This window comes from Mugil cephalus, chromosome 17 (genome assembly GCF_022458985.1).
Source record: "Mugil cephalus isolate CIBA_MC_2020 chromosome 17, CIBA_Mcephalus_1.1, whole genome shotgun sequence".
NCBI classification, from domain to species: Eukaryota; Metazoa; Chordata; class Actinopteri; order Mugiliformes; family Mugilidae; genus Mugil; species Mugil cephalus.
In genome coordinates, this window is record NC_061786.1 from 9,755,792 (window position 1) to 9,768,263 (window position 12,472).

A 12,472-nucleotide genomic window follows, 5' to 3' on the forward strand; every position below is an offset into this window, starting at 1 on the left:
GTGGTTTGATACTTTCTCTGCCAATCGGATTAGGCTGATTAATTCCCAAAAGTGTTTAAATGATTAAAGCTGGTTAATGGGCCTTGGGATGGTCCGTGGTGTGAGAGTTGGCTGTGATATCAAGTAGAGGTGGAGGAAAATCAATACAAAACTGTAAAGATGTAAACAGCTTTAGCGTCTCTCTTTCTCTGTGTGTGTTTTTTTTTTCTTCGTCACTTAATGGCACATGCATACCTGCATATTCAGCCTTGATGGGCTCCTTTTTTCTCGAAATTAGAAGACTCCGAGGAGAAGCCGCTTGACAAATAGCGCATTTGCTATGTAGTGACATAGTGCCTAAATTTAGAATGGAAAATGGAGCAGAAGAGGCACAGTGAGAAACATAAATATTCACAGTCCATCTACAGAAGGCTGGCAAAAGCATGGTCTGAGGAGAAATCTCGCCCTCTTATGAGAGGAGCCCAACGTGGCACCACTGAGCGTTGCTGGTTGTGCCTCACAATTTGGGGGATTCGAATCAGTCTGTGGAGTTTTTTTTCCTTCTGAAACAGATCTTTATTGGAAAACGTCCCCCTGTAATTTCTGCTATAAAGGCAAATGGAGAAAGAGAAAGATGGAGAGAAAAAAGGATAAACGGTTACAGGTTCTGCTTCCCCCCGCGTCGCCACCCCTTCTAATATACTCGTCTCCTGAGGGAGTGGTATCCATCACGGAGACGGCCGGGCCGTTATGCCACGTCGCCTCGTGTATGCGAACACAAGGTGACTCTGGGAGAAAGACGCGGCTTCGCGGGCGCCCAGTATTATAAATGCAGCCCCATGTTTCCCCCATAAAGTGTCCATCAGCACCTTAATGCATCTCCCAGTGAAAGTGACAGAGCCTGGACTTGCACATTATTAACTCCAGACATTTTTATGAGCCTGTGGAACAGAGTGCTCCTTCTGAATAAGATATGTGTCCACTGTTCCGAGGCCGTATATCAGTCTTTTAGTTTTGGCAGAACATCACAGCCTTTGATAAATGCTGTTTTTACTGCGCTTTACATGAGTCGAAATCACAGGCTGCTCTTCCATCATTTCTCCCCCGGCAGAATCCAAATAAATTGGGCTTAATTTTTCTGTGTGTAATCTATTATGTCACCCATTTGTTTGCATGACCAACACATCTATATTAATGTTATGTAAACTGTGTTTACAAAGAAAAATTGCGGCATGTAATCATAAGCCGCTTAGCAGAGTGAGGTTAAAGGCACATCCAAATTGGCAGGCTCATAATAAATGCATGGGATTTGTCTAAAATATTAATCAAATATAAATGTGCAATGAATTTAACAGTGCCCCTTTTTTTCCTGGGCTATATTTGAACCAATACAGAGTCGTGCACATTAGAGAAGACAGAGACGTTAAATTCGGTGAGCACATCTTCTGGAACAAGTAATAAAAGCTCATGGGAAGAAGGGGAATCCTAAAATTCACGTGGCAGAGAGAGAGATGAAAGAAACTGTCTCTGAGGTGTCTTTGTTGTGTCTTTCCTACATTCAGTGGGCGTTCTCAGTGGGGAGGCATCACACTTTAACAGCTTACACTTTAGTTGTCTAAGTCCTGTTATTTCCGGATAGATGTCGAATGGTGGATGAACATATTTCAGTGGCTATCTCCGGAGTCAAAACTCTGCTTACGCAACGAGGCAAAATAGAACCGCTGGGGGGGTGTTCAAAAAGAGGCACAGAAAAAAAAAACAATAAAAGAAACGAAAAACCAGCCAGCCAGCACACGATGCGCTGACTGGAGGAAGACGCCCAAGCAAGCAAGGCGAACGGAGTTTGGAAATGTCAAATTCGTGGTAGGTAATAGAGTTTGCTGAGCGCCTCGCACACATCAGCCAATCATGTGGCTGGAGTCATCTCAGCCTCTGTCGGAGTTGTTTGGAGCCAGAGACTCAGCGAGATACCGCGCGTAAAATCTACCTGCCAGACGCAGCGGAGGCAGTGCCATGGCGAGGACAGCTCAGCGGGCAAAGTCCGTCCCCACACACACGGAATGACTTGCTTTCACGCGGATGCCATATGTTCCGCTGCGATGGCGCCTTCCCCAAAAGTGATAACCTGAAGTAAGAAGGTGGGTCAGTCCGTCTGTCTCAGTCGACTCCGTTGCGCCGAGGAATGATGCTGGATAAACCTTCGGGACTATTTTCTACTACAGGTATGATGACTGAAGAAGATGTGTAGCTTCCAGTGGTCCAAAAAATATTCTTAGGCTGTGAATCAATAGTAGTTTTTATGTCCTGTGGAGCAGCTACATTAAATTGCGAAAATGAAGTTTTGCAATTTTATGTCAAGTAAAAAAACATGTGCGATGTCGCCAGACTGTGGAAAATGGTGCGTCTGTGTGTCTAAGACAAAAGGTAAGAACGATGTATGGATAAACAAGACTAAACAGACAAAGAAAGAGAAGGTAGAGGGGCAGTGTGTGCTCGTGGTCATTAATAATCGTGGAGTCTGAGCACACAAGCGCACTTCCTCCAATGAGTCGAATGAATTATTCGTGGATGCGGTTTTTGTTGTCTAATGTAGTGTGTAATGGAATTCCTTGTTATCTGGAGAGTGGCCCAGCCTCAGAAGCATGTGAGAATGGACACAGAAGATAGCAAGTCTGAGTCTTGTGCTTGTGTGTGTGTGCGCGTGCGTGTGTGTGTGCGTGTGTGTGTGTGTGTGTGGGAGGGGGTACAGATTCAGCCACTGGCCCACATTATTCATGCTTCTCCACTGCAAATAACTGTGAAAGCTGCTATGGCTGCGTGAGCTTTTGCTTTCATGGGGGGCCACAAGGCTCCAGAGGTCTTCATGTGTTCTCTGAATGCCAGGAAACCTCTGCATATTCAGGAAACAATGCATCCCATCGGTAGCACTGTTTAAAATATATTTGTTTATTCCTTTCAGCCTTGACAGAGTCAAAGCCATTGGTACAATTCTGACGATTGCAGTTATGCCATCGCACAATGTGACATGACATTTTATTTTTGATGTTTTGTCAAAACCATTTATGCCTATATTTCATTCAGTGCTACTCAGACACCTCGCAAACGTCATAAATCAAATCCTGACATACTTTGTTTTCATAATCACCAGAAAATAGTGACATTTTTCTTGTCTATTTTTCCCCCGTGGCTTGTTTCTTAATTTTTTTTGCTATGTACTACTAATTTGAAAACATAATGCAGCTGCCTTAGTAGCTGTTATCTTATGTCATCACTGGCCATGTGCTTGACGGACGACTCAGGCCTACACATACCCACTAATTTCTTCATTTTCATTTTTACCTCATTCATCCCACGCCTCGGATGTCCAATCCGCATGCATTGTGAAATCTAATGCAGCACCTTCCCTGCGGTATGGTCAACCGTGACATGTGGAAGATATTTTTTCCCCCTGCACGTTTATGTGAAGCTGTGGGCGTGAGATGCAACAGTTGAACATACAGCAGATGGTGATTTTACGGCTCGGAGTGGTGAGACATTGTGAGAGGAATGCTGATTGCCAGACAAGATGAAATAGTTCCTTCAGTGAGTTATTACTGAAAGGCTTGATTCCTAGAGCGACTATACAGCACATAGAATAACTGCGTGTTCCCTTGAATCTGCCATGGGTTTTATTGGAACTCTTCTTGACATGTTTTTACAGTTACCGGATCTTCTTCGGACTCCACCCTTTGATCCACCAGACGTCGGCAGACCCCCTACCATCATGGAGAGCCTCAGCGAGCTCCAAAACCCCCTGCTTGACAAAAACAGCAGACACGCAGTCCCCAACGACTACCAGGGCTACCAGTGCGACTACCCGAGCCAGCCTTACCAGGACAGCCTCATTGGCTACTACTACACCGGGACCAGTGGCAAGCACAAGACTCAGCAGTACTTGGACGCGACTTCTCTCCATCTAGCAGTGGAGGCCTTCTACAGGCCCAATTTCATCCTGTGCAAGGACGACGTCAGCCTTCACAGCAAGGACTCGAAGAGCGAGAGCTTTGAGACCACTTTCACAGAGTGCAAGGACACGGTGTCGGACGGAGTGTCCGCGGATATCGCGGACAGCACGCAAGGGGAGAAGGACGTGAAGATCCAGACGGTGTCGTACGAGGTGGAGGAGGAGCAAGGTCCTGAATATGAGGTCAGACGACGCACGGGAGCTAAATATGCATGTGTTGTCTGCAGAGATTAAGTTGATATGAAACATGTGTTTAATGCGTTGGCAGATTTAAGTATAGTTAAATGTAAGAAATGTCGTGTTTTGCCAGAAATTAGTTAATAATAGCTGCACATGTTAAGGAGCAAATTGATTCAAGTTCGAGTCATTTGGCTGTGTTTGACGAAGTAATTAGAATATTGAGTTGCTTTTTCAAATTAAAGGCGTTTTAACATTTACTTGTAGCTGTCGGGGCCTTCAATCAGCAGCAAATGAGTCATGCTGCGTACACTCTAGTGATGCTTATTATTTCATTTACTGTTCCAATAAACTGCCAGTGTGATTCATGCTCGTTTCGCACTCTGAACGGTCAATCTGCTGGAGTCTTTTCAAATGTGGCGCAGGGTAATTGTGAGCTTTTACTTTGTAATTGCATTAGAAGAAAACGGCACGTGTGACTTTGTCTAACCAAGCTACTGTTTTTTTAAGAGCACGGCTATAACCTATAATGACAGCAGCAAAAAAGAGCAAAGTCAGAAGTGGCAAAAATCTAATTTCACCCACAGATGCTTGAGAAATACCCAGGGCTCTGAGCTGATAGAGGAAGAAGTATAGCAGCATAACTGGGCTGATGATCTCACCGGCTCCTGTCACTCGGAGGCCTGGCAGATAGATAGAGACATGGACGGCAGCGACTGCCATTAACGCCTTAAGTAACGTTGTGCTTTGAAGGTATTCAGGGCGACTCTGCTGATTCATGACTGTTGGAGCAGGTGAGCCCCGAGCTAAAGTTATTCCATGTCAATTCAAAAGAGCAAATGAAACAGATCAACAGTGCCAGGATGAAAAGTTGAGCTCCCAGCCAGAATATGAGACATTTCGCTCAGCACATGCATATCTTCACCCTTCCATGCTGGGGGATTTTGTGTGTTAAGAATTCACAAGTGCCACTAGTGGGTTGATGTACAGCGGCTTCCTACGGCAGCAAATAGAACAGTGAGAGGGATTTCAGAGCTGTGGGGACTAAAAATAAGAAAACCAGAGCGGAGCTGAAACTCCAGGATAAATGCTGTCTTCAGACGTTGCCGAGTTAACATTGTTCGCAAGAACAGTCCATATGAGTGGCCTCCATTTGTGACACTCAGGGAGTGGAAGGTTCACGCGTGCTGACATTTTTTTCCTGATTTTCAGAAATGGTGGATGTTATTATACAATTGCATTATTTGGTGTATATCTTATGAAATATTGTCCTTTGCATTTAAAGACACCTAGCAGAGGTGTCAAATTATGCCCACTCCACATTTAAATCCCCTTTGCTTTGTAGCCGTTAGTCGGTTACTAGTAGACGTACCAGGCTCCGGTTACCTAGGTGACCCTCTTATATATTTTCTACCACAACTGTTTGAGTGCCAAACAAGTAGAACAAAAGAACATTGCTGGTGTATGGACCTAGCTAGACCTTATTATGGTCACCTGTAAGCAAGACCAAATTTCCCACGCCCTTATGATGTCATGTTGGAAGCCTGGAGCTGGGAGTTTATTGTGCCACTGCAAAGATCTGCCGGGACAGGCAAATCATTTTGAAAGGCTTTATACGGTGATGGACAGAAGTGCACCACCAATGTAGTTATACACATCCTCTGAGTGCAGTTGCATTGGATTTGTTGACAACAAAATGGCCCTAATTGGCTGTAGGACTATCCGGCTGCATGCAGAGGTATTTTTTCCTCTGTACCGGGTGAAACAAGCACCACAATGAAATACAAATGGTGTGATTCATGTTCTGATATGAACTATGTCTGGATTTACCTGTCTTATAGTCACCACTCTCTATCTGAAAGTACAATAAAAGGTAAAAGATCATCTGGGTTTCAGCATGGTGAATCTGGTGATAAGAACCAAAGTTGTGCGCGGTGTTTCCTTGTGGTGAAAATATCTGGGTAACTCTTCGTTGGCGCCATGTGTCAATCAAAGGCTTCAGTCTGTCCCACTGACCGTCGCCTCAATCATGACGCCTCAAATTTGAGAGTACTTCAACTTGGTACCCGCTTCCTGCAGCCAAAGGATTTGTTTTGTGTATCACTTCTACAACTCGCTGACTTTATGGCCTGTCCCTGTGTGCAAGCCTCCTTACGGCTAATGGTACCACTTGGTCGCCAAGTGCTTTGTATACACTCATGCAGTAACAACAGACGCATGGGTTTCATTTGAAAGCAGCAATGGTCTGTCTGGTTTTGGTTGACTCATTTTCCCTTTACGTTACATGAAGCGCTATTCACAGCGCGCAAGCAACACCATCAAACAGGAATTCAACAGCTAGTCTTCTTCGCTATATGTTTGACATTTGTGTGCCAGAGTGGAAACAAAAAGCAAGTAACAAACTAACCCTGTGCATGATAGCACTGTGAATGCCCCCCGTAGGAACGCACGCAGACCCTAGTGTTGAGTCAACTGTCTCCTCCAAACCCTAACGAGGCCTCGGAGAGAGCTGTGACAGGGTTGTTACCGGCACCGTGCCTCGGTGGAGCCCCATCAGTTATACTGACCAGACTGGGAGTGCGTCCCCAGCCGACCGGACTCAGTGTCAGGGAGACTGTCAGGAGGAGTGAATGCACCAGTCACTCATGTCTGTTATCAGGTCTTGTTTCAAAGATAAAGGGAGATTACTGCTGTTTGTGCCCGCCAGTTTATTCATGTGATGTCAGATTACGCAGTTACGACCAGCTGCTGTCTTGATGGATCACACCAGGCTGTCCAGGTGGACAGTGTTCATAAAAGCAGATAACAGGGAACTACATAATCTTTTTTTGGTAAACATGGCTGTATGTATAAACTGTTGTGATAAAACCGTTCCCATGCTTCACTTACCTGTAACGTCTAAATAAGGCTCCTTAGCTCAAGGTAGATGTGGAATCAGTTGGCAAGCTCTGAAGAGAACATTATGTACAGCGTGCATAAAAATGTGGCCGCCTGTGTTCAGTATGCTCACCTCCGTGAATGTTCCTTAATGACCTTCCACAATGGTTAGTTCAGTTCCTGCCTTACATATTGATTTCTGTTTTGTGCTTTCCTTTTCCCTCTTTGATCGATCCCTGAAGGAAGGAAGCCTAACAAATGAAACCTGTTCCTTATGGGGGCTGTTTATTTAGACAAACATCCTCTCTGTCTCTGGGACAGCTGAGAGAACTAAGGCCGCGCTTCTCTTAAAGGTCACCCATGCAACCTCATTGCTGTCCTTGCTGCGGGGACGATGTGCCCGTGTAGCTTGAGTGGCATTCAAATCTGTCATTCATTAGCCCTGTTCAGCCCCTGTGGCCCTGAGATTCAGTGCCGAGGCTCAGAAGTGGGAGCCCGTTGAACGCGCCCTGCCTTGCAAGGCGCCGAGCGCATTAAGGAAAGATGGTGGAGGTCTTCCAGGCTGCAGAGACAATTTAGCACATAAATGACACTGTCTTCGTGTTGTTCCTCCTGTCACATTGCAATGATGAAACAATCCGTTAATCCTGTGTTATCTGTCACTCCGCTCATGGGTGTTGACAGAGGCACCAAATCCTCTCTGGCTGGCTGAGCACATCCTGTCCTGGGCAGCTGCGGAACAAGGGCAGATACATTGGCCTTGACGATGGCGGTGGGGCGTGGGGGACGTCTACTGCAAAGATGTCCCAAGTACACCAGACTATTAAACATCAACTCTACCATATTTTTATTATCAGTGCTGAGATGGGAGTTCACCTTTTGTCTCGGCCGTCTAAGAATACACATTTCTAGTATGTAAAACGTGGTTCAAGTTTATTTTAGACATTTAATTATTCTTTATGAACCCACTGTCTTTCAGAGTGACAGCTCCAGTGACAGCGAGAGTGAGGACAACTTCATCGTGCTGCCCCCTCGGGACTACTTGGGCCTAGCCATCTTCTCCATGCTCTGCTGCTTCTGGCCCTTGGGCATCGTTGCCTTTTACTATTCTCACAAGGTAAAGGCCTAGAGATCTCAAGCCCGTCATTAACTCTGATTACACTGCATTCTAGTTAAGGTCAGCGAACACAAGCTCTCAGACAAGTGCTACAGCAGCCCATTTTCCACTCTGCGACCCTCCTTGCTGTTGTTGCACATGACTGGTTGTGTAAATTCAGCAGGTTCGGCCCCCTTGTCAGTCATTTGTATTCACTTTAGCAAACCCTTAACACCGGGGCTTTGGTTCACAGTGTGTCCCAGAGTGACAGCTCCAGCAGTGCGCTACAATTACATTGTTTTTCGCTGTCCGTAGCCGAGATCTCATTTGTAATTATAGCAACACCTCAGGTTAGTCTAATATCTTCCTGCTCTGTCAACATTAGGTTCAAGCCCTGCAGCTCCAGACAAAACACTGCATATCTTTGTAGATTTGCCACATCTTCTACAGTAATTGCATAGACAATTGTACCGGAACAGAAAATAATGTGTCAGAAGAATAAATAAAGGCCAGACTCATTTTTTGATAGGAAACTAAAACACCCAAACAACACATTTGTCACTGTCACAGGGATAATGACCTAATTGCCATGGTAACTAATGGTTCCCATAGAGCATTTCTTGTTTTCTCTCTTTAAATTGTGGCTTAACACCTACTCATACACTCGGCGCTGATGAGTAACACGCCGGCTCATTTCACCCTCTGCTTTTGTTTTGTCAGACTGGCAAGGCCATTGCTAAGGGAGACTTCTCCAGAGCAGGGATGAGCTCCAGAAGAGCCCTATTCCTGGCTGCACTTTCCATTACCGTTGGAACGGGGATGTATGTGGGGGTGGTTGTGGCCCTCATAGCATACCTGTCCAAGCCCGGGCATGTATAGTACTGGGACCACTTGCTTGGGGGGAGATGGAGTGGAGGAAGAGCAAGATGGGACCACAGGAGAGTTTGGACAGATCCCTTTTACCTCTCCTGAAAGCGCATGCCTGTGCTGATCCCTGGCTAGCTGCGGAAAGAGGAAGCTATATGAAGATAAAAGACTAAACCCGAGAGAGAGAGAAATAGAATGAAATATGACTGGATGGAGAATTTCCTGGACCGCATATTGATCAGGAGTGAATCTTTATTCCTTCTAGGAAGCAACACTCTCACCAAGGTATTCTCACACAACAAGAAGAAGTCGGCGCTGAAAAATATGACTGTAAGACCGTACTGTACTTATGTTAGAAAAATCTGAGCTCATATCAGTAAGAAACTACCTACCTTTTAACACATTAGTCATTTCCATTATTTTTATTTGACCTTTACAGTAGGTGTGTTATCTGTCCATACTATCACAAATTGTGTATTATCCACTTTGTAAATGAATATCTTGGGGAGAAAAAAATGTGGATTTTTATGTGATGTTTATTCAAAGAATATATCTGTCGCAAGTGGGAAATGGACTCCCAACAGAAAGACAGCAAATATGTCAAGAGTGTACACAAAGCTGCAGTTGATAAGAGAGTGATTGTGTATTGTGTGCTGTAAATTCAGTCAATAAATACATTTGGCATGAATAATCCAACACTACCATGTCTCACATTCCCTCTTTCATTTTCTCTTTGGGAGGTGTGTCTTTGCAGTGGTAGTTGCATGAGACTAGCAAAAAATGCAAATAACTGACTGAAATATACAGTATATATTTTTTAAACAAACAAAAAACTGCAAATGTATGACTTTATGTTTAAAAGAATGTTCCTATTAATTTTGCTAAGGTGGAAAATAAAAAGTGGAATGCTAAAATATTGTGTAATGGGGATCTTTACCAATAGGCTACCCATCAATGAGCTGCTGTGTGATTCAAAACATTAGGAATAAAATACAGACCAGAACTTTGGATGAATAACAACTGAAGCAGGCAGGTTAAAGTAGCAAATAAAACTGTTGAAATGAAATAAAACAGATGCTAATTTCTGCCAATTCTAGAGACTCATCATGAAGGATATTTTGGGAATAAATATAATATAATATAATATAATATAATATAATATAATATAATATAATATAATATAATATAATATAATATAACAAGCCAAATGGTATCACCATTTGGCTTGTGTGATGAATAACGTACAATGTATAATGTATGTTAATAAAAACTTAAGAGAGAAGGGGCTCTACTGTAAACGTTAGCTAAGATTACATATACAGCAGAAAGTGTTGGCTAAAAGTAATGAATGATAATTGATTTAGTTGGCTAAAAATAATAATAGGCAAGCAGTTGAAACAGCAGAAATAGTTAGCTAACTCTAGCGAATAAACTGTTAAAACAGTCAAACTACAGCAGGCGTTCGTTAAAGGCTAGCTTAAGATAAACAAACAAAAAACAAATGCTGAAATCGATGAATGGAAGCGATGATTTGATATAACTAGTAGCAGCTAAAACTAACATGTAAAATAGTTTAAAAAAGTGATGAATAGATTACAGTTCACATTGTTAGCAAAACAAGTCGTTACTTAGCTAACTATAGCCACGTTAGCTAACCATGTCAACGTTAACGAAGAGACATTATTATCTGAAAAAATCACGTCAAAGTAACTCACTGACTAATGAAAGAGTTAAAATTTTAATAGGTTTAAGCTTATGTAGTGAGCTAAATAAACACAATTGTTAAATAGCTTAAATAGTTAGATAAAACAAGTCTGAACTTAGCACATTGACCATTAAATTGTATGAAAACTGCTGTAGCCATAGTCACTCCAGTTTATAGTATCTACAGTAAACAATGTTTTATAAAATACAGTCTGGGTTCATTAAGGCGTGATGGAGCTCATTTAACATCCTGTCAAGATATATGAGATAACAAAGGTTAGAAACCACCGAACAGGACACAGATTGTGTGGTTAGACAAGCCTGACAGAGATCATTGTCAACCGCAGAGCACTATATTGACTATTTGCTATTGCAGACACAAGGCTGTGCTGTAACTGGCACGTCTTTTCGCTGTCTTTCGGCATCACTCACGTTCTAGCCTTGAGGTGACTTTAACTGCCAGAGTGCTGGGAGCGTCGGGAACAATGGTTGCTCTCTGAAGTCAGGATATCAGAACAAAATGAGAGCGGTGCTTTATAGCCCTCCTGGACACACCAACACACACATCCCGTTCTCTTGCCCAACCTGTCATGTGATCAGAAAATTAGGCACCAGAGCTAAAGTAGCCTAAAACACTCCCCAAGAATAAGACAGCAACAGATGTAACGGTCCACCCAGAGCTCTGAGCCCATCATCATGGAGTCGGCACACCCAGAAAACACTAAAAGTCTAAATCAACATAAAAGTTAAATGAAGTGGCATTTTATGACTGTATTATTTTTTCTAGTAAAGATGGAGAGAGAGGGGTATCTACTATTGCTATTTGCATTAAGTTATTTAAACCATTCATGTTATTAATTTTCGAGGTATCTTCACTACTTTCAGCGCAGAAAGCTGTTGCAGTGAACTGTGTTGTTTATCTCGGTGTTCAGAAAATCCCAAGCAGCACGTCAAGGTGGGCATGTCTCATAGGACAGTTTGACCTCTCCTAAATTCACCTGTGTTCCCTTTTACAGTTTCTCTCAGAGCAAGTCTCTAATGCATGAAATGCGGCTCGATAGGGGAGATGGGGGCGAAAGTGGCGCTCTCATCAATGGGAGCCGTTATGGGCTGCTGAAGTGGGCTCACTCCGCGAGAAAGTGCAGCGCCACATGTGTTTTCTCTCCCTCAATAGATAGGAAGCCTCACCCACGCCTGCTAACTCGCTCGCTCACTGCGCCCATAGCTAGCTCAGACCACCAGAAGCAAACTGATTTTATTAGTCATCCGCCCCCACGTGAATAAAAAAAAAAAAAAAACTTTCCAAGAGGCTGCAGCCGGTTGAATCTCAACTTCTGCAAATATTGCAATGTGAATACCGCTTCGGAGGAGATATCAGGTTTGGCTTTTTAAGGATTATTACACCGACAGTGCTGAGTTTCTAAATATAATCTTCTTGTTTACAATTAGCCAAAAGTTTTTTTTTCTTTTCTCCAGTTTGACGCACATCTCACCAATGACACGAAAAGTAAACTAAATGGGTCCTCCACACAGAGCAAACGTGTGAAACTAATTTCTGGAGGAGAAACAATGATGAATGAGCTGAAACGGAAAGGATAAGAAACTAGGAGAGGGTGGGAAGACAAAAACACATTAAGCTTGAGTGCTGCATTAATAAGGAACATGATGCTCTTCATACAGCCGAAAGGCGTTTCAGATTCTTATCGCTGCTTTGATGAAACGCTCGTCACCACTCTCTGCTCATGGACAGCTGACGCATAAGCAATATC

General features: G+C 43.4%; 1 protein-coding gene across 2 annotated transcripts; it reads left to right on the forward strand.

The window, feature by feature from the left end:
• The first annotated feature begins 1,494 nt into the window (after window positions 1–1,494).
• LOC125023121 (synapse differentiation-inducing gene protein 1-like) lies at window positions 1,495–9,697 on the forward strand. 2 transcript variants are annotated; one of them, XM_047610144.1, is made up of 4 exons: window positions 1,495–2,117; window positions 3,680–4,165; window positions 8,016–8,153; window positions 8,853–9,697. In XM_047610144.1, exons 2-4 carry the CDS (start codon window positions 3,743–3,745, stop codon window positions 9,009–9,011), a joined length of 720 nt encoding a protein of 239 aa, XP_047466100.1. In that variant the 5' UTR covers window positions 1,495–2,117; window positions 3,680–3,742; the 3' UTR covers window positions 9,012–9,697. The 2 variants fall into 2 exon arrangements, with proteins under 2 accessions (XP_047466100.1, XP_047466099.1); XM_047610143.1 differs by having other exon boundaries at window positions 1,500–2,201.
• Window positions 9,698–12,472: the final 2,775 nt, after the last annotated feature.